The following is a 27,882-nucleotide window of genomic DNA, read 5'->3' on the forward strand; positions in this document are numbered from 1 at the left end:
AAGCATCCCACAAACATTATACCATCTTTGTTCAAATAAGTGAAATTAAATTAAAAAAAAGACAATTACACAACAACGTGTTCACACATGTTCTGGCTTTATTCTCAACACTTCAACCAAGCACTCATGTGACACATCTCATGTCAACAACTTAACGGTCAAATCTTAATTTTATTATCTCCACTAAAATACAAATTATTTAAGAGAAGAGAGCCTGCATAAATATAACAACATGACATACTTTGATAAAACTTCCTATCTTTTCTTCACGGAGCCACTTTTCTTGTCTGTCTTTGACTTCTTTCCATCCTTCTTCCCTTTTGACAGATTCTCGTAAACGTCCTCCTTGTTTCTGGAAATAGACAAGGAATAAGCTGATTAGTGATTTTTTCATTCGTATATATTTTTATATACCAGCCAGCACTGATTCGACACAGCTCTGTTAGAAGTGAATCAGAGACGCTGGAGAGGTTAATGAGCAGAGCTGCTGCAAGAGAACGATTTAAACAGACCAACCAACCATGAATCAATCACTCAAAGCTGGCAGACAACTATTCAGAGCTCCAAGTGGGTCAAAGTTTACAGTGTTCAGAGCTGAATGGTTCACTGTTTGTTTTATTTCTCTCCTAATTAGCTAATTAGAACATTACCTAGTTCATACATGAGAGACGTCCAGGCTGAGAGGTCATAAAAATGTTATTCAGACGGCAGAACAGAGACAAGTGGGGTGTTTTGAATTGGTTTGTACACCCCTCCCCTCATTCATTAAAGGGGCATGCCACCGTTTTTTGGTTTTTTTTTTTTTTTTACACATGAAGTTCAGTTTATTTGTTGTAAGGAGTGAGAAGAGTTGCTCTGGAGGGAACTTTCTAAAGTCTAAAAAAAATTACCCTGATGATGTTATCGGGGGGTGTAAACAGAAACAGCTGCATCATGGGAACTGATTGATTGACCCGCAATTAACACTGAAATGGTGAGTTCCATTTGAAGTCAGAATTTCGAAATTTCAACTCAAATGCCCCCTGAAGTCTGATTTCTGACTTGGCAAGTTGGAGGAACCTCACCAACCCCTACCTCAAAATCCAAGATGGCTGTCCTGTGCATCAACAGTAGTGAAAGCTGTATTAATATACTGTTTATGTGCATTTCTGTCTTATTTGTGTCTCCTTCAAACAGTTGTACACACAGTCTTGTCCAACTTCTATCTGTGGACATGTTGCTAAAGTTAGTGTATGTGCAAAATACAGCTTAATGCATTGTTATCAACTGGCTAACAACATCCTGGTTTTCCAGCTTGTACTGGAACACGATCTACTCGGGGGTGACGTCATTTCCAGCTCTGACCTCCCTTTTCCGAGGTAAATGTAACGCAGCATAAGGAAAGGGGTGCATTATGGGAATCGTAGGATCCAGCATTTTTTGGATTTTGACCCATACTAGACACTAAAAGTCAGGATTTTTCAGCTTCTGTTGCTTTGATTTTGATTGGGGTTTTTTTCTGTCTCTGTCTCTTCTAAGTCATCCATTGTTATGGAAGTGCAACACTGATTCAGTGAAGTAATGTTTTAATGCCAACAGACAGCGTGATCTCACCCCTACTCATCATATTTTGACACTTGGGCAGAAGCTACGTCGCAGAGTTGTCAGAGCATCTGGACTAAGAGGGGGTTTGGTGGTAAGTCACGTGAGCCGACTCACGTGATTAAGAAGGGGTCCACAGTTAAGTTTAGGGAACAAAAGTACTTGGTTTGGGGTAGGAAAAGATCGTGAGTTGCGTTAGTCACATCTTTAATAGTAACAAAGGGGACACTGTACAAGTAGCATATTGATGCCCTGGGAGTGAGACCAGGCTGCAGGGAAATTATAAATTTTCCCCATGGTGTCAGAGGTGTCATTATAGCTCTTACTAGTGCCAAGAATCGCAAATAAAACAAAGAAAGCCCCTCCACTACCCACCAACACTTAAACTAATTGAGGCCACTTTTACACTGCCTCTTCAAGGTGTGAATTTCATGCCATTATGCTGCCTAGCTGTTCTGTATAAAAGGTACGATCGCAGAATGGGGGACAAAGTCGTATAGCCTTGAAGTCAGCATCGGAGTTAGTAACAGCACCAAAATGACATCAGTATAAACTGGACAGCCAGCAGGATGAGATCATGGGTGTCTCAGGTGGGACATTTTGACGATGTATTACGCATGCAACCCACTGTGGGAGATTTAAAAAGTAGCTGATAGCAGTTAGCAGCTAACAGAAACAAGAACAGCAGCCAACAATGCCCACATATTGGGAAAACAGTGAGGTCATAGAGCTCCTTACCCTCCGGAGAACAAGATCAGCCGCCATATAATATATATATTTATATGTATATGTATATATATAAATGATTGTTATTGCCCTGTTATTCCATTGTTATTGTTTATAAAGCGCTGCTGACGCATATGTTAAATGTCATATTAGAGGCCGCGCTGTTGTGTTACATGTCACGTCTGTCACACCTCTTTTGCGCTGTCCTAAATCACACACTGGAGCAGCATGATGCCGCCATTGTTTGGTTCTGTGTAAAAATGCAAAGGTGGCATAAAGAAGGGGCTTTTTAGCGGCCCTACAGTGTGATCTCTGTGTAAAAAGGGCTCGAGTTGACACACTGGAATTAAATTCACTGTGGACTGTTTTAGGTTTTGTTGGATCCAGATGTCCACACTTTATAGAGGAAGTGCCAGCCGATGAAGAAAACACAAATGTAGGCAGTGCAGATTTACTGATCGAGTGATGTCTGGGAGCAGCCTCTGGCCCCCTGCTGGTTCGGCCCCTTGAGCTTGTCAGTTGCCAGCTGCGTCCTTCCTGCCTCCTCTGCTAATTTGATCATGTCTGATGCTGTCAGCTGTGTGCCTGGTGCAGGTCTGAATGCAAACGCCCCCTTTCCTCCCTTTTGTTTCCATTTGTAATTACATTTGTGCCTGGTCACTACTATTTACATGACGTCTAATTACTGCTTTGGTTTAATTATAGGCCATTGTGAAGTGAAGAGAAGATTATAATATCACAGTGTTATTTTGACTCTCAGGATTTGAGAAGTTTGGTTAATTTTGCATGTTGTTTCCCTGCTGTTAGGTTTTTGTTTTGTCTTTATAACCAATGATGTTAGATTTAAATTGTACGGACCCAGCAGCAGACTGGTGAACTGCCACCTCCTAATTCTTTGGAGCATGTGGCCTGGCATTACATATTGCACTTATAGGAAAATTATACTTTAAGCCTCAAATGAATAATTCGTGTAGAATAAAAAAACCAAGAAACTGAGGTGGATTTCAGCTGCAGCTACAATGCATCCTCCCTTCCCACACAACTCCTTCTGTCTCTACAGAAAGAGACTCCTGCTGACACACGGTGTTTTTGAAAAGAAAGTAGGGCGGCAGTGTGAGGTTTAGAGTGACGATGTGAATGTATTAAGGACATCCAATTCACACACACATTTTCTTTTCTCTCGTTGTTGTACACACACACTCTCACTCACTTTGAGACCTTCCTGCTCGCTGGTTGGTGTTTGAGTTGCAGATTTCCATACTCTGTCTCAGTTTCCTGGGGAAGAGAGAAACACAGACACATTTCAGACATGACTGGGGGATTACTCAAACAGAGAGAGAGAGGTCCTGTGACTGGTTTAGTCTATGTGGTTTATTGTTTTCTGTCTCCGGGTCAATGTTCATCTCTTACCAGCTGCTCTCTGATAACGTATCATTCTGTTGTCATTGAACTACTCGGCTGTGGTGTTCAAATCCGCAGCCAAAGTGCAAAGGCTTATTGACATACACATCTCCATGTCCCTGTTTTCCCTCTGTCAATCTATACTTCAGCAACAAGAAAAGACTCTTCTTCATCTTGTCTGTTGCTCACCATGTAGGCACAGGTTTTGGCCTTAGTGGTCTGTATGTACTCGGACACAGCTAGGTAGATGAACTTGTACTGGGCCTCCGTCTGCACCATGCCAGAGCGCTGCTCTCGGACCATCTGGATGTATTTCGGGATGTCGAGATCACAGTCCAGACCTACACAGTGAGACATGAAAGCATCGGGTAGAGTCAGTATGGAAAATGAAAACAACTGCATATTATGAATGCTTTTGTTTTTACTCAACACAGTATCTCAATAACCGATTTACCGATAGTGTCAATGGTCTGGATGATCATGTCGATCACCACAATCGTGCCTGTTCGTCCGATTCCAGCGCTGCAAGAATCCACAGAAGAAACAAAGTTAATATAGCTTTCTATCAGAGGCGGAGAGGAGGGGGGGACATCTGAGGCCCCAGCCCTGATTTTTTTCTCAAATACTCCAAATTCTTTAGGTTTTTTACCTATAATCCTAAAACTTTACCACCATTATCATTCAGATGATAATATATGCCCATGCTGTTTGCCCTATGTTCCCTAAAGTTATCTAATATACAGTAATTGGGTAAATGGTCTTCTGTTGGCCTAATATTGAATTCAGAATATTGTAGACCACATTTACTCGGCATTGTTGAGGATCCCTGATTTGCAAAAATAGCAATATCAGTCAATTTTTTGCCTCTTTTTAGGTGGCAGGAGTGAAAAATGGTCATCATCTACTTTTGTTGTGTTGAAGTTTCAAAATTATGAACACAGTCAGAAAATAATATATTTATGACATAAAATAGGATGTCAACTCTACAGGATGATTTTCTTTCTTTGGTAACTATCATGTTTTCCCTGATAATGTTCAGATTTTTAAGTATCTCAGAAGGCTTGAAAAAAACAATCCCCGCACCCCCAGGTTTGGCCTGAGCCCAAAAATGTTTACAAAATGTGGCTCCGCCCCTGCTTTCCATCAATCAAGACATGTGAAACAAAACTGAACATAATTAACTCTACTTACAAATCTTAAAGTCTATGTTAGCTGCTCTGTGTCAGTGAGGTTGTACATGCTAAATCCTTATGCTAGCATGCAAATATGACAGTGCTAACACACTGTTGTTTATCAGATGTAATGTTTACCTTGTTTACCTCTTAGCTTAGCATTTTAACTTAAGCTGCAAATATTAAATGATCAATTAGTCGATCGAAAGAGAACTAATTGCCAATTATTTGGATAACTGATTAATCATTTTGGTCATTTTAAAAGCAGAAAAAGAAGATTCTTCAGGATTTGAACTGTTAGTTGGACAAAAGAAGCAATTTGAAAATGTCACGTTGGGCTCTGGAAAATTGTGATGAGCATTTTTCACAATTTTTTGACATTAATCATGAAAATAATCAGCAGATTAATTGAGACTGAGAATAATCCTCAGTCACAGCCATCATTTTTACATGCTAAAAATAACTAAATAGTTTAAAACACAAAGCACAGATGAGGCCGATGGGATTTAAGTGGGTCACATGTCAAAAGTGTTTGGAGCAGTTGTATAAAGAGAAAGTATGTGACATCTTAACACTGCGGTGCAGCTTTGTGAACATGCTTACATACCAAAATACTTACACAACAATCATATAATCCTTTGAACAACAAGTTTAAAAATAAAAAAACATAAGCAGTCAAAGTATCCATCACATCACACGGGGAAAATTCCAAAAGGATAAACTGTCAGTTGACTCAAAACCTTTTGTTCGGCTTCTACTAATCTTAATCCTGAAAATATAATCATTTTAATCTTAAACCTCTGAGTGTTATCACCTAACATATGATTATGAAACCTGAGCTGGGTAAGTGTAATGCTGTGATGCTTTTCACAGCATTACATCACATCAGGAACTGAGAATTTCATGTGTTTGGAGTTGGCGGTATTGCATAGTACCAAAACAATTAATTGATTAGTCAGTGTACAGGAAAATTAAATGACAGATTTTGATAATCAGTTAGTTGTTTGAATTATTTATTCAGCAAAAAAAGCTTAACACTCGCTGCTTCAATCCTCTGAAAAGTTAGGATTTTTTAAAAAAAATGCTATTAAATGGAATATTTTTCAGTTTTAGCTGTTAGTCGATAAAAAATATGCAATTTGAAGATCTCATCTTATAAAGTTGCAATGGGCTCTTTCTTCATAGACTAAATGACGAATCTGTGTTTCCAAAAATGTTTCACAAATGAATCAATTAAAATAATCATTAGTTGCAGCCTTAAAAGGGACAGTTCACCCAAAATCAAACATACTTGTTTTTCCTTTTACCTGTAGTGCTACATATCAACCTAGATTGTTTTGGTGTGAGTTGAGGTATCAGCTGTAGAGATGTCTGCCTTCTCTTGAATATAATGGAACTAAATGGCACTCAGCTTGTGGTGTTCAAAGCGCCAAAAAATGTCAACCGCAATGTCTCTTTCCAGAAATCATGACCCGCTTACTCAAGTTAATCCACAGACCTTGTTGGGTGTAGAAATAATATCGTTATAGTTCCTATATTTCAAATTCAGTTTCCAGTGGGCATTATCAATAGGCGCAGACCAGCATGCCTCTGGACACAGTTGGATAGACATACAACCAATCAGAGTGTGACATGTGACGTAGCACAAAGTGACACATGCAAGCGCTGCCTAGTTTGACAGTCTGATCTGAGTTTTGTGAGCCTGGTGTGTTGCATTGGACAAGGCAGACTGGACGTAATTACAGCTAATAGGAGCAGGGAGATGTGTAACAGGTCACTTTTAATATCTGTTGTGGCTGTGAAAACCGTTGTGAGTGTCCCGGTTTGGGTCAGGCACCAAGGGGGACTAGATGCATCTGCTAGAGCAAATAAAACATGAGCTCACAGATTCACCTGTTTCTCAGGCCCGCATCTCACACTGGAACAATCTAGATTGATGAATAGAATTACGGATAAGAGAAGAAATTGGAATTTTGATTTTGGGGTTAACTGCTCCTTTAATATTTATATCAATGCTCTAAGGAAAATTTGAGTGTGCTTAAGGCTTTTACGCAGGTGTCATGCAGGGGTGTCGCTACTAACTTGGGGTCCCATAACAACATCTCAACAACAATAAATAATTCAATCCATAGTTTGCATGTTCAGCTCTGAGGCCCCACAATCATTATATTTGGTCTCCAACCCTGGTGTCATGAGGTTTTTGGCTCTGCAGCTGTCTCATACCTGCAGTGGATGATCATGGGTCCAGCATCCGGGAATTCCTCCTGTTTAGAGTTCACTTGACTGAGGAAGCTGAGGACAGCACCTGGCTCCTGTGGGACGCCGTGGTCAGGCCAGCTCATGTACTGGTAGTGCCAGATGGTGCGAGACTGCTTTGGCTGTGAAAGAGAAAATTTTATGGGATTACAATAATAAGATCAAAGCCCTTGTGAAAGCTTTACATCAGTGAGTGTGTGCAGTGAGATCAGAGGTCGGTGTTTGGAGGTTACCTGGTCCATAGGAGCAATCTCCAAAACTCGGATTTTGTAATCAGCAGCTTCCCTCTCTGAAACAGCGGACACTATGTATGCACCCACCTCCTTGGTGCTGTCACTGTCGGGCCAGTATGGCACACATTTATTCTGCAAAAAAATAAAGAGTATATTGCATATTTTTATTTTGTTTAGTTTGTTCAACCTCTCACACTTTGAAATACAGCAGGAAGCAGCACTTCAAAATAAGAACTGTGCTAAAAATTGTTCCTCAAAATAAAGTGTGACTTAATATGTTCACCAAGCTTTTTATGATTATTACCATGGGTGCAGATCCCGGGGGGGACAGGGGGGACATGTCCCCCCAATTTCTGAAAAACACAAATTGCCCCCCCCCCAATTCTAAATAGCCTAAATGACTGAAATTGAACAAATGTATTTTCCGACTCCACATTCTCAGTTTCTAAAATAAATGAAAATTGTGAAATTACATTACATGCTGTGCAAAATGGCAGATGGAAACAAACAAGGCTCCTAACTGTACATGGACATGATCAAAAATGTGACGTGATAAGGACAAAATATTTTGTTACTTGGATATTTATTCCTATAAAGATGATTTTAAATAAATCTGATTGTGTTGGGTCAACTTGTGTAACTTGTAAGTATTTATTGTGCTCTTGTACTAACACTAGCATTTCTGGCTCTGTAAAAACATGATCAGTTAGTTTAACCAAGCTCAGTTAGGGGCTCATGTTCTGATCCATCCATATCCACTGATGTATACAGTAGTCCCATATACTGGGAGAAAGGGAAGATGATGAGGAGAACTGGGAATCTGTGAGAGGCGAGAGATGAGAACGTGAGTGGACATAGCATGCCTGAGACCCTGAAACTAGAAGTAGCATTAACTAACAGTGAAGCAGTGAAGAGGAGGGTGATGGCTGGCTCCATGTACTATTGGCTGTTTCAGAGAAACAAACAGTAAAGGTGAGCATATGATTCTCTGTGTAGTGCTTTTTGAATGACTTGGTGATGAGCCTCTATGAAATCCTGAAATATGCTGCCAATCTCAAGCGCTCTGTGGGCATGATCTGCACGCGTGCAATTAAAAAAAAACACAACTGATTGTGTCCCCCCGAAACTTGTCACCAGATCTGCAGCCATGATTATTACAACAATAATAATGACTATGTTTTGGAGGAAACATCATTAAATATGTGTAATAAAAAACAGATATTTTGATGCTGTTAGTATTTTCAGAGACAAAAGAAAACACACACGTAAAGGCTAAATCTGCTGCGATGCTTGGTGTTTTGATACTAACCCGCCCTTTCTCAACCTCTCTCGTTGTCATGACGATCACCCTCGTATTCTCCTGCCATACCATCTGCCAGAAATCGTTGACAGTTGTTGCTAGGCACCCCTGGGTGGCGATGTAAACCTTCTGCTCTCCGGCCTCAAACAGGTTGTTCTACAAACACACAGTAAACCACTGAACGCTGCTCAGTCAACAAACAACACTGACCTCAGAGAAAAAATAAAAGAAGGTGTGACAGCTTTCTGTGTTGTGTTTTTGTCGTTGGTGTTACTACTGTGTAAAGTCAGAGACTTACTCTCACGTAGTTGGCGTTGATGTAATCTGAACCCACAACATCAGGATCAGTGTCCTGCAGGATGACCCTGGTGTCATTGACTTGTGGATGGAGGGAAGGACAGAAACATTTGGTTAATGTCAGTGCTGTCATGAGATTTGGTTAATTAGAGAATAATGATGTGAAGAAGATTATAGACTCACAGGGAAGAATATTCTTGTATCTGTTTTTGCTCTTATTTTCAGGCCTCTGACCCTCCTCTCGGCTCTTCTTCACCTTTGCCTCAAACTTTTGAAGAGCCTGCAGGAGAGAAAGACGACTGTTTGATACTTTCTGTGTCCCAAATTTATACTGTATGCTAACACTATGCAGTACATATCTTACTATATAATGATGAAAAAACTCTGTGTGTGTGTGTGTGTGTGGGTGTGTCTGTGTGTCTGTTCCACGTTTTTCTCCTCACTGACTTGGTCAATCCATGTGAAATTTGGCACAGTGGTAGAGGGTCATGGGAGGATGCGAATGAAGCAATATTGCATCAATTGGCCAAAGGGGGGCGCTATAGCAACATATTGAAATTGCAAACTTTGAATGGGCATATCTCATGCCCCGTATGTCGTAGAGACATGAAACTTTGCACAGAGATGCCTCTCCTCATGAGGAACAAATTTGCCTCAAGAACCCATAACTTCTGGTTATATAGATTTTCAGCCATTTTGATTTTTTTGAAAACGCTTAAAATCGATCTCTTCCTAGGAAGTTTGACCGATCTGCATGAAACTCGGTGAACATAATCTAGGGACCAATATCTAAAGTTCCCTCTTGGCAAAAGTTGGAAAACTTACTAAAACTGAGCTTCTATAAGGCAATGAATATTGCAGAGGGCGTGGCTCATCACATAAAGGTGTATAACATCTCAAGGGTTTCACCGATCACCATGCAACTTTGTAGGCATAAGACCACGCATAATCTGAGGGGACCCCTCCATTATTGACCCCATCAAACAAAATGGGGGCGCTAGAGAGCTAATTTCTTATCTAGACCTAACTGCCATATCAATTTTTACTAAACTTGGTAGATATGTAGAACAGGACGCCTCAAGGTGACTGGAGAAATTTAACTCTAATTGGCAACTGGGTGGCGCTATAACAACAGAAAAATGCTTAAAAATGACTCAAATGCGACTGATCGCTGTGGCTCCCCCTGTGGCCCAGTGTTTGTTGTTGTTTTTTCTAATTTTTGGTATGACTAAGTCATGGTAATTCTGTCAGTCAGTCAGTCTACTCACTGACATGGTCAATCTATGTGAAACTGCACATAGGCATTGAGGATTAGCATAGGTAGAAGGTGACAAAGCTACCAATGGGTATGGACTAGTACTAACATAATTTTTCATGATTAACATTTTCAGTGCAGGACGAGTATTTTTTCAGTGTGATAATAGTAAAGTAAAGGATCTGAATACTTCCCTTGCCACTGATGAAACTGTATAGTGCAACAACCAATAAAACCTCACCTAGAGAAACAAGATCTTACTGAAGCTGTGTCCCCAGTAGAGGTGAGAAAACTAGTGAACTTACTAATCGGATGATGGAGAGAAAATACAATTATTTCAGTAATCGGCTGACAGGTTTTTTTTAACAGAGTGCAAGATGTTCCCTAGTTTCAGCGTCCTGATTGTGAGGATGTGTTGCTTTTCTGTTTAATGTTTTGTATAACTAACTGAATATCTTAAGGTTTTGGACCATGGTGAAGGAGTCACACTGGGCTCTAGGAAACTGCAATTAACCTTTTTTACAATTTTCTGATGCTTTATAAAACAAACAACTGAAAAAAATAATTAGGAGATAAATCATTAATAGAAATAATCACCACTTGCAGTTTTAGTTAATTTTGAGTTTAGAAGAAGCTTTTCCATCTTCTTTTACTCAGAAATCGGGTGGGGGATTTTGTGTGTGTGTGTGTGTGTGTGTTAGTCAGTGTTTTTCTTGTTTTATTCTATTGATGTATATATTGTAGTCAAATTTCACACTTACAGTTTTAATTTTAATTACTTAAGTACTAGTTTTTCTCATTTTCTCATTTCTATTTTATTTTATTGCTTTACATTCTTCTATTTCATACTCTTATTCTTACTTATTATAATTCTCTATTCTTTATATCAGAGTGACTGTAATGAATCGCAGTTTCCCCTCAGGGATCAAAAAGTATTTCTGATTCTGATTCTGATAAGTAAAGTCTGAGTCTATGTGATATGACACTGAGACATGGTTTACTTTACCACCACAAGATGGTAGTATAACATCTCTAGTCCTGCTCACAGTCAGGAAGTAAGTCTTGAGATGTTAACGGCTTATGGACAGTCAATTTCTTATCAGATACCTGTTGAATAATTTATTTTTTCCCACTCTAGGACCACCCTGTGATTCTCACACCACAGATTAAAGCATTATGGTAAGAACCAGTCACAGGGAACATAACCAAGGCCGGGTCAAGTCTTACGTCAAACTCCTCCCAGAAGCCCGCCTTGCTCTTCTCTCCCTCGCCCTCCTGCTGCTGCTGTGAGGTCTGATCCAGCTGTTTCACTCTGCTGTCGATGTCTGCTGCGTTCACTCTGGTGGAGTAATACGGCTGCAGAGGACAGACAGATAGAGACAGGGAGACACACAAAGAGAGGGGAAAAAATTTATAATAAAGATGAAAGAAAAAGACGAGCCAATGAACGTAATCCACATCATCATCATCATCATGAGTAAGGCCGCATTAAGACAGAGCTGTGACTAATATTTCCTATCTGTGGGCTGTGCTGCTCGTCTTATAAAACAGTTCTCAAAGACCTGTTTCTGGTTTTCACCTTGTTGAGTTTGTGGTACAAAACTAATTGATGTGTTTTATCTCCATGAGTTGGATGTGAAAAGTTCACCTGTTTGAGATACACCCAGTTCCCAGAGATCTCCTCGATGCCTTTGCGTTTGTAGTACTCCACCAGGTCTGTCAGCGTGTCGAACAGCTCTGAACCTCCAACTGTGTACCTGTCATTCTGAACACACACACACACACACACACACACACATATATCAATCTGGATAAACACACACACACACAGGGGTTATGCCAAATTGTCTGGTGTAAAAATAAAGAAGTTTCAAAAGAGAAACAATCATGGCCAAAATGAAAACAAGTGTGCTCTAACAAAAGAGGATCTCATCATATCCTTTAATCAAAGTGGAAATGACAAAGCCAATACTAAAGTTATTTTTGTGGCGGACTGCTTTCCAACACTTTACTCAAATAAATGACACTGTTTTCTGGCCATAAAATCAATTCAAAGGCATGAATATAAACTGATGTATTCAGCAGTTTGCAGACTCTGTAGGTCAGAGTCGTGTGCTGACGGGAAACTCGCCTAATCTTTGCCACGTGCTCATGAAAAGGCCTTTGTGACCCTTCCACTAATCTCACATTAATCTTCTGCACCCCAGCGATGCACAAAAACAATGGCCTTTATTCAAATGAGGCCTAAAAGGTGTTTTCTATGAGGTGAACCACTGGCAAAAAAAAACATGCAAAAGTCCCGATGATGACGGAAAGACACAATCTAGGAAAATGAGACTGAGAGGACGCGGTAAGACCTGTTGCTGTCCCACCACCAGCAGTCGAGTGTATTAACACCAGGTTTGGGGTTTCATGTATCTTTATTTGGTAATCAATATCTGAAGTAAACCTGTGCCTGACATTAGTGAACAACAGCTGAGTTGAAAAATGAGCAACAGTCTATTATTGCACAAGGCAGGGGAAATGAGACTTTATACCGATTACAAAGTGCGACAACACAACTGCGGGAATACCCCTCAGTATTTTTACATGATGTGAATCTGTTTCAGGGACTCCTGATTCTGAATATTCAAAACAAGAGACTGACCGAAAACAACCCTTTCATGCACCCTTTATCTAGCATGCCACAGACACTCACATGGTCACATGCTGAGACACACACACACACACACACACACACACCTGAGGACAAGGGCGTAGGTTTTGCCTCAACTTTGGCAGGGACACATATAAAATGGAGGGTTTGGGGGTCCTCTGGCAGAAAATTTTGAGCATCAAACACTTAATTTCCTGCATTCTGGTGAATTGTTATGCAGCAATTTGTGCCTGTTCTGCATTAATGTATGCTGTGAATGTCTAGTTTTGTCAAAATAAAAGCCCCCTGTTCTAAATATTAAGGGGGCGTGTCCCCTGCAACCCCCTCTAAAAATCTACCCCTATACATGAGGACAAGCACTCACCTGACACATTATCTTGATGTGGGAGACCCTCTTTCCTCCCGTTTTGCTCTTCTCGTCTGTCAGAACCGACAGGACAAAGTCTCCGGGCTTGGACAGTGACTCTCTGACCAGGAAGGTCCCCGACTCGTCCCGTGCACCCAGCAGCTTCTCTGCATTTGGCCCACTCAGGTGACCGTGGTACCACCTGAAACACAAAGGAAGTGATGCTTCACATTGTGTACACATTTCTAAAGATATCAATGCCGTGAGCTACATTTAGGTTTGTCTGTGGCGACGGTTAACGGCTTTAACCTACGTAGATGTTTTTAAGGCAGTGACACCCACACTAATTTTTCATAGGCGTGTCCAGATGGGGCCACTGAAAGTCTTGGGGTGGCTCAACAAAACCAAAAGCCGTAACTGAATTTTAAGGATTCGTTAGGCTTGTTAAAAACTACGGCAATGTTAGAGTTAAGGAATTGCATAACAATATATTTTGGTTTCTTATTTTACAACTCATATTACTAATAATCTGATGTGCACAGACTAATACTGGTACAGTTTACACTTTAAGTTTCACAGCAATCCTGTTTTAATGTGTATTTGTACGTGTTAGACGATTTACTCTTCTTCAAACAGGCTGGTTGTCCTTCTCCACAAAAAGACAAATACAGCTTTAATTTGAAGGAGTGCATTGACTCTAAGGGAGAAAACTTTTCTAGAGACAAGCCTTCTCAAGTTAAGAGGAGACTCCTGGGTATCCATAGAACCCGTTTTCAATCAGGCATCTTGAGATGAGAGTTAAAAGGAACCCCCTTTAAAAATGGGCATGCTTTCTATTTCCTTGCCAAAATTTAGCCTACATTTAGAACGTCATTTAGCCCCCTTCCCGGCAAGCTATGCAAAACTGCTACCGATAGATGCCTCAGGTCATCTAGTTTCACAAGATACAACTAAGTTTGCACTAGCTTAAAAAATGAGCACGTCACAGTGCTTTAAGGTTTAACATTTTGCAAGCAGCAATTAAAAAACAAAAAATATCAGTTTTTTTTTAATTATTACTGCCTCCTGTTTACTGTATGTGAGCAGTGTGCCGCTAACACTGTGACTGTTACATGCATAAGTCTATTTAAGGCTAAGTGGTTGTCAGACGCTCACTGATGTGGTACTCCGGACTGCTCTCTACACTGAGAGTAGAAATAGAAAGCCACAACAGAATCAGGTGCTTTGGGTGTATGGTTAAAAACAGCATGCACAGATGTTGCTGTTACAGATAGGTTATATTTCTGTCCACCACCGTGTACCGAGCATGTGTGCATGTGTGTTTTTGTGGAGTGTGAGCGTAAATTAGCGAAGGCGCACACTTGGCCGTGTTGGCTTGTGACTTAAATTTAGGCACTGTTCTCAATTTCTTCTTCTACACTTCCTGCTTTGCGGTCGGAAAATTTCTGATGACAGATTTCGTGGCTGAAGAGGACAAAGTATTTATAGCCTCCCCCCCCCCCCCACTCCTTCGATATGTAACAACCACAGAAGATACCCCCCATACACACACACGCCACCTCCCTTCCCCATCACACACTGCGTCTGCTCTCTTAATGTCTTTTTGCACATGGTTTTTCAGGTTCGATTCTTTGATTTACTTACTTGTCAAATCAGTGTATGCTTTTATAGAGACTGATAGTTTTTAATTGCAACAGGTTGCATGAAGCACCTGCAGCAATGAAAAAAGTGGTGTCCAAACAGCCTGTGCAGGGGAATAATTCACAGAGTACTGCACATTGAGTGGACACTTCAGACAATTCAACCATGCACATCTCGCACTAACGTGCAATCATGTCAGCCATGTTTGCTCCACCTATAACCTTGATGAAATAATGTCAGCGTGTTAATGGCCTCACCATATTTATCCTCCTTTCTGAGAAAAGATAAGCTGCCAAATACATGAGATCGATCATAAACTGTGACCCGCTGAGGTCTGTGTGTGTGTGTGTGTGTGTGTGTGTGTGTGTGTGTGATCATGTGTTGAGATGAGAAAGAGAGATTGGGTGAGATGAGGAAGACAGCGAGTGAGCAAGAACATGATGGAGTGTGCAATAGAGGAAGACAAGTAGGGTCTGGCCATTGCTTTCAAAAGTGTCAAAACTTAAAGTTTCCAACCGCAGCAACAAAAGGGAAGTTAGAGAAACGAACAGAGAGAGAAGGACGAGAAGGAGGGGGGGCAGAGGGTAGAGCCTCCAGCTAGGGTTGAGCACACAGTCACACACACGATAGAAAGTAGTGTCCTCCTTGACTCATAAAAGGAGTGCAACTGTATGAGTTTATCACTACTTGTTGGACATTAACCTACTTTAAGAAGCCTACAGTTGCACATGTTTCCAGCTGGGAGGATAAAAGCTCCATCAATAATCAAACACCACCTTCAGCTGTAATGTCATGGAAGTTACATTCACAATGTGGGCAATTCACTATAAAAACACTAATGTGTTTTTTAGCCTGTATTTGACACACAATAAACCGATTTATATCTTGTTCACGGTTGCAGCCTGGAGGAGGCTTTGATGTGGTCAGCTCTGCATGCAACACAGACGTAAGAAAATATCTGTAAAATTATCTAGAAGCTATATTTAGCAAACAGACTCTTGCGAGTTACCAACATCTCCTATCAAAAAACTCAAAGTATCACAACAGGAATGTGCACCGCTGCAAATCTAGTCCTGTATCCGAGCGTACTTTAAAAGTTTTCAAGTCTCAATTAAAAAACAAGAGTACTTTCTGTCTGTATGAAGATGTTAAGTAAAAGGCAGCATGTATTCCAAGGATTGCATTGCTTCCAGAAAATTTGACGAACATCATAATGCTCCGTACTGAAGAAACAAGTTTCTCGAAAAACAGCAAAGTTGTTCCTGTAAAGTTTAACATCGGAGATACAAGAGTTCTCTCAACATAGTAGTATATTTCTTGAGTTTATCTAATGTTAAATTTTAAATCTTAATCTGCGAAGCAACCAGTAACTACAGCTGAGAGATACAGAGAAAGGTGGTGAAGTTGAAAGCACAGCGATTCCCTCTGAGAGAAAACGGGACTTGTGGGACTCCTGCAAGTGTGAAAAAGGAAGCAGGTATTTGATTCAATGTGGAAATACTCTTTAGACTCTCCGTTTTGGAAACAAGTGATCTAAAGTTTTGTCAAGTGGTTGCATAAACCATTTCCAGAATCTCCACATCTGAGTTTATTAGGAAATAGGTCTCTCTGATCACCGGTTACAAGCGAACATAAATTTAGAGGCGTGTTGTTCTCTACTAGGGCTGCATTTATTGATTATTTTATTTTGTCTGTGAATCTGTCAGTTATTTTCTTGATTAATCTATTAGTTGATTGGTTTATAAAATGTCAGAAAAATGTCAACCTGTATCAAAAATATTCAGTTTACTGTCTGTCTGTCTCTGGAGGCTGGAATCAGAGAATTTTGACTTTATTTTCTTTAAAAAAATTACTCAAACTCATTAACTGATTATCAAATTAGTTGGTGAATAAATGTATTGGTTGACAGAGAATCAATTAATCATTGCAGCTCTATTTTTCACCATTAGAGGATTCACACAAAGTCTTTGAATCACTGACTGCAAGGAGTAATAATTATTACAGGAATTCCTCAATTTTTAATTTACATAAAAACGGAAACATAACAGGAGGTTACTTTTTCTTTATTGGAAATATGTCGCTCCATATTTGTTAGATTCATGTTGTATTTATTTATTCATTTTTTGGTTTATTGGTTGGTCTAACGGCAAGTTTTTTCTGTGCATTATTGTGTTGGAGACCAAAAAAGTCTTTTGCTCACAGTAACCTCACTTTGACATGAACAATATTTGCAGAGTCACAGATTTTGAAATGTTTAATGAGGGAGAAGGAGAAGACGTAACTTAAGCTGATGTAGTATTTTTTTAATGTCTTAAAATGTGTCAAGGAGGCATCTTAAATAAAAAAAATGTGCATAAGTATTTCCATCTGGAATGCAGCAGAGAGAAGCAGAGCAGGTATATACAGGGTGTCTACAGGTATCAGACGCTTAAATTTAATCCTTTTTAAGACCTTTTCAAGATAATTTTTTACCAACATTTAAGAGCTGTTTTTTTTTTATTCAAGCATTGCAGGTAAGTATAAAGGTATACAGTATATACGTGGTCCCATGAAGAGGTAGGTTTTGTGTAGGAATATGGTTTTAAGAGTAAGTTAGGTTAATCTCCATTTTGCCAACAGGTAATTGTAAGTATAAAGTAAAAAGACAGTTTAAGGTTCAGTGCTGGCTTTAAAGATTTGTCACATCAGATATTTTTTTTATGTCATGATTTTATGACTTTTTATGATTCATTTCATCTTTTTATTTTAAGGTTTATGGTACAATTAGTGGGCGGTGGATCTGATGGAGAAAGACTATGGTGAGTTCTATTTGATCCACAGCACCACAACTGGGTGGTAGCTGTGGGCCGGCAGAGACAATACCCGCAGTGAGATTAACTCTTGAGAAGATATTTGGTTAATCAATGTCTGCTGGTGAGTCAGTGCCCGTTTTATAGGCTCTGATTGTCAATGATGTCATAAGGTTTAAAAGGTGACACAAGAAGAAACACTATATGAGATTTCGATTAATAGGATCTCAAATCACCACCACTTCTTCATGTTTTAAACTGCTTTAAATGTCCTTTTATATTGAATTGCCTCAACTGTTTTATGTCCATTATGTCTATTTTCATGTGAAGAACTAATTATATTATTATTTTTTCTATTATAATATTATCATTATTAATACTCATTATGACAAAAAGAAAATAAAAAAATTAGAAATTAAATTAGATTTAAAAAACAAGCAATTAAGACCTCACAAATTCAAATGTAAGACTAATTAATGACTATTAAATTATTTTATTATTGAATTTAAGACATTAAAAGACTTTTTAAAGGAATATACCAATAAAGAATTATTTGTTTGTCAATTTGTCATGCCGTGATACCTTTAATTCATGCAGAAAACTTCACCAGAAAGAAAGCAAAACTATATCAAAACATCCTTTTACAAACTCTCACACAACTTGTGCGGTATAATCCAAGTTTCATTTATCCAGTCATATGCTCAGTACTTTCCAAACACGTGCATTTCACTAAAAAACCTTAGTATTGGAGTTTGGCATTGATGAGTGCATGGATGAGTTTCATTTTCAGTTCAATTTTAAAGAGTCAGGATTTAGTAAAAAATGTACATTTCGGAAGAACTGAGCATACGACTGGTTAAATGAGACTTAGACTATACTGTACGAGTTGTGTGAGAGTTTGTAAAGAGATGTTTTAATACAGTTTTGCTGTTGTTAAAAATGATCCGCAATCAATCAGTCAATATGTTTGCTGTGTTCTGTGGTGTCATATGAGAAACACAAAGTTGTCTTCACGAATCCAAGGTAACAGGAGGTGACTAATCGATTTACTGAAGGTCATTTTGTGGGTGAAATGTTCCTTTAAGTATCTGCTGACACCCTGACAGTCTCACGATGAAATATTCAAGAAATACACTTAAGTGGATGAACTTTGCTGTTTCCCACCTCTGATAATGTCGACCCTGATCACATGTAATCCATCAGCTGCAGAGGCAAATTTAGGAAGGAAGCCTCAACAGCAGCGGACTCTTTCTATCTTAAGTGTGGGCGTTTATTTTCACTGACATATTCTGACAAAGACGCTTCTACACCAAAGTGTATTATTCAAAAGCTTCAGAAGCTTTGAATAAAACACCTTCACCCCAGAGGAAAAGGTTTGCACCCCATGGAATAACAAGCCTACAAATGACACTTATTACCCCCATTAAATAAACAACTGTCAAAGGAAATAATACTCATCATCGCTGACTTAACCACCTAACCAAACACTGTTACACTTAACCCGAGAGTGTGGGTGGAGGGACTGAAGAGAAACCGGTGAGTGTGGGCCACATTAACCTACAGGGGGTTCAACAGAGAGAGGTAGGAGTGACAGACCTCTCTGTGGTGGGGTCGGAGCAGTTGAGGGGGTATCTGAGCTCAATGACGGTGCCATCCTTGTCCTGCAGGATGCCATTCTCAGCCGTGTAGTACTCCACCAGCTCTGACAGGGTGGCAAACTTCTCCCCGCCGTACAAGTCATAGAAGTCTCCCGTGTTTTGGATGCGGATGTGGGTCACCATCTCGCCCACTCTGCGGAGATAAAACAGTCAGGTCACACGATGACACAAAAGAGAACATCTCTGTGTCAGGAGTTTTACGTATGAAAACTTGAACAGCACAATATATTTCTTCAACCTTTAGTTGCTTTAAATGTTTAAGTGTTCAGCCACAGATCAGATTCTCACAGAGCTTTATTTGATTTTCACAGGCTGTATTACTGTATATGTTCTATATACAGTACATTATGTATATAGTAGCTCTGTTTGTCTATGACACATACATGTGATCTTTCAGTATCTGCCCACTGTGTTCTCCGTCATGCGAAGACTGCAGTTAATATGGTAGCTCTCTGACTGCCTGAGCTTTTATCAGAGTAATAATGTGAATGTGGAGTTTCCTCTTATTATTTAGGACCAGAAATCTTAATTTTGACGTGCATTGTCTTTGGTAAGATTTGATTTGGAAAAAAAATGTTAATAATTATTCTATATTCGGTAATAACAATAACACTAAGACGACAGAAAAGTGAAGAAAGTATCTGCAAATGTGGAAAATTCATAATTTTTAAAAATTTGTCATGGTTTGATGCATTTTTGAGCCAATGTCACAAAGTCTGTCACAAAGCGAACACATCACATTCATATCATTTGAAGTGGAAACATATAACTGTGCCCCCCGCTAGCATTTCCAAGTGGTATTATCATTGGCACCGCTATCGTCAAGACAACTAGATCACTTTGTATTTTCGTCAGACCCCAGCAACAACCACACTTTCCACAGTTACTTTGGTTACTCAACCATCCGCCATTTCCACTACTGAGGATAGTAACTGCAAAGATCTCACATTGATACTCTTTGGTGACTGGGGATAGCTACTGATAGCTACCAGGGAAAACAAAATGCTATCCTCTTCCTGTTTTGATTGCACAATGGTTGACGCACTTCCTTTGTGCCATAAATTAAGCCTTCATTTTCAAGAGAGATCTAAATCTAAAAGATCTCTCTTAAATCTAAAATGCAGATAGCTATTCTATAGTCATAACATTGTGCAGTCAACAATTATTTTATAATCATATGTTAAAGCAAAAAACTATTTCCTCTTTAAAGGCTCCAGTCCACTTGGCGTGTTTGTCTGTGGGGCCAAGGAAGGCACTTGTGAACATGAGAACGTGTAAAAACTTGTTGTATTTTTTTCTTAATCTGCAGAAATGATTGGAGGGTAAGGCAAGTACGAAATACTGTTATTTATTTTATCACTGGTGGGGTCCATTATTCAGAATATCTGCAACTGGGAGCGCTGGTAGTCGAGCGCAGCACATGCCACATAACGGCAACATCCTATCCTTGATTCCAGCCTTGGGACCTTTGTTGCATGTCATTGTCTCTCCCTCCATTTTCAGTCTGCCCCTTTACTGTCATCTCTCAAATAAAGGCAAAAATACCCTCCCAAAAAAACTTTTACGTCCTGCTAGCACTACTGCTGCTGCACTGTGATCAATAACCCACTGATCTCACACATTTAAGCATTTAAGTATTCAGAGTTACAAAATAAACAGCTGCGCTGCTTCCTGCCTTAAAGGCCTGAACAGAAATACCAACACAGGAACCTCAGTTCTTACAATATACTGTACATCTGCATAATAGTAACCCAGATATATCTGTGAATCTCGAAACAGTTGAGTTACTCAGTTTAATATAAGTATAGATGCAGTGCATTTACTAATCTAAACGCTGACCTCTTTAAACTACAGACTGGTGTACTGTGATCAGTATTTAACTTGATACTAAACATCTTTACATCAGTTAAACCTCATGAAAGACATGTTATCATTAAATGAGCTCAGTGTGTTGATTTGGAGCTACTTAATGTGTACCACACATCATTTCATTTATCACACTTGACTGCATTTAATTTGATTGATTTAATGTTGTTTTAAGTACTGCGCCTCATCTTTATTCTTATTTTTAAGTGGCACAAATTATTTTAATTTCACTTGAGTGTTTCATATTGTGAATAACAACCAAATCAACTACATCTTAGAGCTGGATAAGTGCAAAGGCGTCAACATTTATCTGTACTGACACATTCATAGATGCAGGGTGTGATTTTACTGTACCCACAAGGTGCAGTGGAAAGTTTGATTTCAATCTACACAGAGAAAGAATATCGCTTTTCCAGCACATTAGGTTGTAAAACAGTTCTGTCATAAACAGTGAAGTTTAAAGGCGGCAGATGAGTTTCTGAAGTAAATAAAAATGCAGTAAAGGAAAGAGTCCCAGGACGATCAATCAGATTCTATATTAATACAATTTTTTTTGTCAGTTATGAGCTTAAAGGTTTACTAACACTTTAGTTTGAACGTGTGATTTCTTCTCAGCTGTGAGGTTAGAGAGAGATTTGTGGTGTTTTTGCAAACGTTATTACCTGACAGAGAGGGAGAAATCTCCTACGTTTTTCTTGCTGGGTCGAGCCAAAAAGCTGCCATGGATGCCTCGAGTCTTCAGCATGTCCTCGGCCTGCAGGCCTGTGATGTCTCTGTGAAACCACCTGCATCGACACATATGCATACACAGTAAAAATACACTCAGTGTGAACAGAACTGCACTGAGCTGACACACAGATAAGACTTTTAAAAATATAAACACGTACGCCTTGACACACAAACATCCAAGTACACACACCCAGTATTATTTCCTCACATTCAGCTGAGCACATTGCAACACAAGAAGTACAAATTTATTTTGACAGACCAAATATAAGACAAATGTGCAACTAATTCAGTCTTTCTTAATAGAAATCTACAATAGTTTGTCATTATTAAATCTCCACTGCAGTAGAGGCCAGTCTCAGCACAGTCTTGTCTCATTCTGACATGATTAATTAAGCAATCTTTAAAGGTGATTGGCAGAAAATTTACAATTCTTATAATCATATAAATAATTTTGCCGGTTAAAGTCTTGTAAATGTGAAGATTTCCTTTCATTCTTCCATTTTTCTGTTTCATTTAACACCTAGGAATTAAAACATAGCTGTGTTGCGGTAACTTGTGGCAAGCATTTGCCATTATTTTTGTACATTTTTTTAGATTAAACAATTCATTGATTAACTGACAACATAACTGACACACAGTTTCACTTGTACACCACTTTTTACATTCTTAATATTTATTATAGAAACTGTATCTTTCATTGGGCTCATTCTGCAGAAACACAGCCCTCACTATAGACCAGAATGAACATTATGTATTAACTTCTAACCACAAAAGACTAAAATGAACCAATATATCACCTTTACCTCTGGCTCAACGAACGTCCGCTCTCCAGAATAGAATACCACAGTAACAGCTATCGTCACATTACACTGTACATCTTATATAACCCAAAATAATCCACTAAAGCTACAGCTCACAAGCCCTTTCAGCAACACTGTTGACTTCAGTTGCTCAGTGTAACACAAGTGCATCAGTTCACACTATGTATCTATAATTTTATCATTTCCTGGAGCCGTCTGAGGTTGGAAAAACTGTTTTGGTCAAGCTCAGTTCACAGCCTCTTAGCTAACACAGAAAACCCCCACAGAGAGCTGTTTTTTAAAGTCTGGTTGAGCATTCGCAGGAGAAAATGATCCAAATGTTCAGTTAACTACAGGCTGTTTGGCATTATAAGAGCTTCCCTGCGACCCAGCCTGCTGCTTTCAACTTTAGGTATTAAATAACTTCAGCTTTTTTCAATATTTCTGCACAGTTTCAGGGTGAAAATGTTCAATATAAAGCTTAAAATATGTGTATTAGGGGTGGGAAACATTTGTACATTTGTGTGGAAAATGTATCAATACATGGACACCTAGTATGGATTTTTTATTAGATAAATTACCAATATTGCAAATACAAATTACGCTTTCAGTAGCATCGTAGAGTAATAAAGTTATTAGCTTTTCAGATACACTTTGCTGCAATGAAAATGACTTAAGTGTGATGAACAGACTGGAAAATGTATCTTATTAGATAAAGCAGAAGTTTTTCTTTAAGGATATAATTTGCAGTAGAAAATAAGTAATAAACCGCAGTATATGTTATCGCAAAACATTTAAAATCACAGTAATATTGTATCATGGCTTAAGTATCGTGAAAATATCATATCGTGGGGCTTCTGAGGATTCCTAACCCAACTTTGTATTCACATCTAGACTGTTTGCACTTGAATATATGTTTCCTCTTCAGTTTTAGGTTCCCACAAGAGAGCTTTTATACAACAAACAGGTTAAGGAAGGAGATTTGAACAGCACAGTCACATAAAGAAAGATCCGTCAACTCAAGGTAAAAGGGAACCTCGTCGAGAACCTTTAAACAGCGTGAATGTTGAGCATACAAAAAAAAAGGTGTTTCTTACTCAACCACTGAGCTAAAACATCCTTTATGACACATTTTCTTTACGCAAACAGACACAGAACAGCACACATCACAAATCACATGATAGAGGAACAGAGCAGGACCAGCCGACAGCTGGGGAAAGAAAGAGAAGGAGGAATGGAAACAGAGAAGTTGTCATCACGCCTTGCATAAAAAAACACAGAGAGCACGACCAGAGTCGACGAGCGGAGCGTTACATTGTCCAGCGGGGGGATCTTGACTCACCGAACCATGTCGTGTCTTCGCTTCTTCTGGGACCAAAGAGAACGGAGAGTGATTGGTGAGAGTTGTACCTGCACATGTGCAGACTCACAAGCATGAGCGCAGTTTTTTTTGTCTCTAATTTGGCAAAGAAACACCCAGTTCCTCAATACTTCCTCACTTTACAGCAGTGCACCAAACACAAGATAACCCACTTTTCTCCTTTACACACTTACTCTAAACTCTGACACACACATCTGTTATCAAAAGTATCGACTCTATGTCTCTGTATCACACCACATTCACAAACAAACCCTCAAACTACCCGCACTCTCCTCCTCCTCTCCTTCTACGCTTCCCTCCACCCAATCCTCTTCTTATATCCAACCCCTCTCTCCGTCCCAATAGGAAAGCAGGTGAACACTTACTCTTCTCAGCTGCTTTTGAAAACAACTGACACTCGCCAAGACGCTCGGACTGTATACGTCTGTCTCCCCTCCTCTCTGTGTCGTTCTCTCTCACTCGCACTCCCCTTCCTTCCTTTTTACATCTCCTTTCACAAAATAGTGAAAGCAAGACAGGAACCAAAATAGCTGACAGGCCGGAATTCCTCCAACAGATAGAGACGTGTGTTTTTTTTGTTGTTGTTTTTTATAGACGACCAAAACAAAAACTCATCATATTTAAGAGCAGAGTAGGTTTAAACTCTGGAAACTTGCTCTTTGATGCTCCCTCGCTTAGTTTTCAGTGCAGGTGTCGACGCAGAAAGGATGAAACTGTTCCATTCAGCGGTGAATCATGAGTGAGAGTGTCCGTCCAGTGATTCCACCTCTGTTACAGGAATAAAAAAAAAAATCCACCGAATGTAAAGTTTGAGCTTTGCGTGCCTTTGTGAAGAAACCCACACCTTGTCTCTCAGTCAGACATTTGAAAAGCTTTTCCCCTCTGCCTGCCCACCTGTCTGCTGCCACCACCGTGTGTTAGTTCTTTACTTCCAGGTGTGTATGAGCAAGTGTGTGTGTGCATAACACACAAAGGTCAGAGTCACAGAACACTTCCTTATTTGCTGTTCAACCTTCCCCCCTCTATATATACGTGTGTGTGTGTGTGTGTGTGTGTGTGTGTGAGAGAGAGCTGCTTTCAGCTGGTAAACCATTTGCAACTGTGAACTTGTTTTAATATCAGACTACCAAGGCGCTAACTCCACAACTACAACTGAACACTTGCATGAAGCAGATAATATTAAATCATGTGTTCTCCTTTTCTCCTCCTGATACCACAATGAGCATGCAGAGGCTTGAAAGTGACACCAGATGCAACACAAACATACTGCACCATGAGGAAGGCTTGTTTAACACATGCCACAAACACATGACCCAACATTTTACAACCTGTGGAACAAACAGGTACAATCAACATTTAACTTGCAAATCGTTCTGACCTACAAGAGGTCCAAAAGGGCATATTTGAATTCATGGAAACTACAGAAGGTCAATTCTCTTCCCAAGTCAAACAACATTTTCCTCATTAGGCTGTAAACTGTGTTGTTCTTAGTGTTAGTGCAAATATGCAAGAAGAAGTACAACTAAAACATGTAAAGGTGACAGCACTGTTTAACCTTTGGGTAAAAACTTAAAAATAAGTGGTAGAGCCTGCAGTATATGTAGCTCCACCCACCACACACACACACACACACACACACACACACACACACGCATAGCAGTGCAGGTGTCGTTCATCGTGGTTAACGCCCGCCACTGCAGTCTGCATTACTCTCCTCACAGATTGGCTTGTTTAACAGTTAGTTTGGCTTCTGTTCCCCTCAACAGAGCTCCACTTCTCAGGCTGCAGGACGAGCGCAGCAATGTGGCAAACGACACTCACTTGTTTTTTTTTCTCACAGCCTCAGAGTGACAACAAAGATATTTCCTAGATTTGGTCATTCATTTGAGTGTCGCAACTCATGAGACTTTTGCAATGCATCGCATTATGTGTGTGAAGAGGAATTAATGTAAATGCTGGTCTGTTTCTTTCCTTCACTGTCTAAACTTCAAAAATATCATAATAGTGTTACAGAGGAAATAGACAAGGTTTTTGCTTACGAATTATTATAAAGGAAATGCTGATTGCACAGTGTAATAGCTATAGAATAATGCCACCATTGGCGTTTTAGATTGGTTTCCTATAAGCTTGCTTTCACTATGCAGCTCTATCTGCCGCTGAGTACGATTTCTGGGAAAACTGAGGCTCAATTTACGGCACAAAGGAGGAGCGTCAACCATTGCACAACTAAAACAGGAAGAGTAAATGGACTTGCATATGTACGGCACCTTTCTAGGCTTCTGACCACTCAGAGGTCACACTACTACTGGACACTTGATGCTACAGTCACCCAGTTACACCCACATTCATACCCTGGTGGCTGCTGCAAGGTACCCCCTGCCCATTGGTTACACATTAACACGACATTACTGACCTTGAACATGCCCATAAAGCACCCTCAGAAATTGTAGTGTATCATGATATCAGGGCTGTGTATTGTTTAAATAATTATGATACCAGTACCCTTAAAGTCATACTGGTAACAACTGAGTAGCCTACTTCATTCGATACCCATAGCGTGAATGAGGTAGCTTGTAGTATAGCCATACTTTTGAACATCTTGACACGCTGAACTGCCATCTCCCTCAAGTAAACCACACTTGACACAACACCTCGCTTGGAGAGCATGGATTGTAGCTGCTGCTGTGGGAGTGTGAGCTCCGTGCCAAGGAGTTGTAAGAACCTGCCACACACAGTAACAGGGTTAAATGTCAGCATCACATGGCTAACATTATTAGCCGGTTTGAGGACAGAGTCAAGCTTGATGTTTGATGTTGGTTGATAGGTGTCACTTCGTACCTCATACTAACCAGGGAGGCGAAAGAAAGTTTGCTGATCCAGCAGGGAGTCGGGATGGGATCAGACCCCCAGCACAAAGAGGATCAAATGCAGTTATCATGTGACTGAAGGTGTTTCGATACTACCTCATACTGGGTTATATCAGTCAATACCTGTCCAAAGTAAGGCCCGATGACCAACTGAGGCCTGCAGATCATTTTTACATGGTCCTCCGCTTGTCTTTCAAAATATACTTTATAATTACACAATATTGATTAATCAAGCAAAATCACTTTGCATTTTTTTCATTCACCTAATGATGGCAGGAAAATCGCACAGTTCGTAGACAGAGTAGGAGCAGGAACCACACAGGTGGACTTAATGTGTATTCATAGTCATTCGATAAACACGCTAATGAACAATGACTTAACACTAGATATTTCCTGGCAGGGTAGCAGACATGGCCACAGTAAAGAAGCGTAAAGAGCAAGGGCTGCCACTTTTAGGAACGGTGGAATGATAAATACTAAGTTAGGTTAAATAGTCATTTGTGTATATGTGGTTGTTTTTGTTTTTAAATGACCCATATGATGCAGAAAGGAGCTGCCCCCAGGTGTTTTCACATTATCTTATCTGGCAATCATTCCAAAAAGTTTGGACAGCCTGCCTTAAAGAGACTGAGTATTAATATCCAGCCCTTCACGACATGGCAATATCCCATTTAACACGACATATTATGTGACAGAGGATTTTATCTTTAACACACACTCCTAGTCTTAGTTTTCTTTGAATGATAGAAAATGAGTAAAATTTTCTTCACTTAAGTTGCAAGTGCAAAGTGAGTAACACCAAATAATGACCGAAACATTAACAAAAACATGGAGACAAGAGGTGAAAAAGTTGAAACAGGCATCACAGAAACTTTTTACTCTAGAAAATACAAAACACTCACCTACAAGACATGGCAGCGACTCTTGA

General features: G+C 39.7%; 1 protein-coding gene across 9 annotated transcripts; it reads right to left on the bottom strand.

Moving 5' to 3' along the window:
* Positions 1-78: 78 nt before the first annotated feature.
* ptpn6 (protein tyrosine phosphatase non-receptor type 6) lies at positions 79-27,882 on the bottom strand. Of its 9 annotated transcripts, none has more exons than XM_033640455.2 (16): positions 24,453-25,018; positions 24,049-24,071; positions 21,840-21,962; positions 19,250-19,444; positions 13,242-13,425; positions 11,870-12,028; positions 11,449-11,577; positions 9,150-9,246; positions 8,968-9,047; positions 8,679-8,825; positions 7,370-7,501; positions 7,104-7,258; positions 4,163-4,230; positions 3,898-4,049; positions 3,518-3,582; positions 79-352 (listed from the first exon to the last, which is right to left on the bottom strand). In XM_033640455.2, the coding sequence occupies exons 2-16, from the start codon at positions 24,054-24,056 to the stop codon at positions 256-258; spliced, it is 1,791 nt and encodes a 596-aa protein (XP_033496346.1). In that variant the 5' UTR covers positions 24,057-24,071; positions 24,453-25,018; the 3' UTR covers positions 79-255. The 9 variants fall into 9 exon arrangements, with proteins under 9 accessions (XP_033496346.1, XP_033496343.1, XP_078027779.1 ...); XM_033640452.2 differs by having other exon boundaries at positions 24,049-24,074; XM_078171653.1 differs by having other exon boundaries at positions 24,049-24,116.

This window comes from Epinephelus lanceolatus, chromosome 10 (genome assembly GCF_041903045.1).
Source record: "Epinephelus lanceolatus isolate andai-2023 chromosome 10, ASM4190304v1, whole genome shotgun sequence".
Classification (NCBI taxonomy): domain Eukaryota; kingdom Metazoa; phylum Chordata; class Actinopteri; order Perciformes; family Serranidae; genus Epinephelus; species Epinephelus lanceolatus.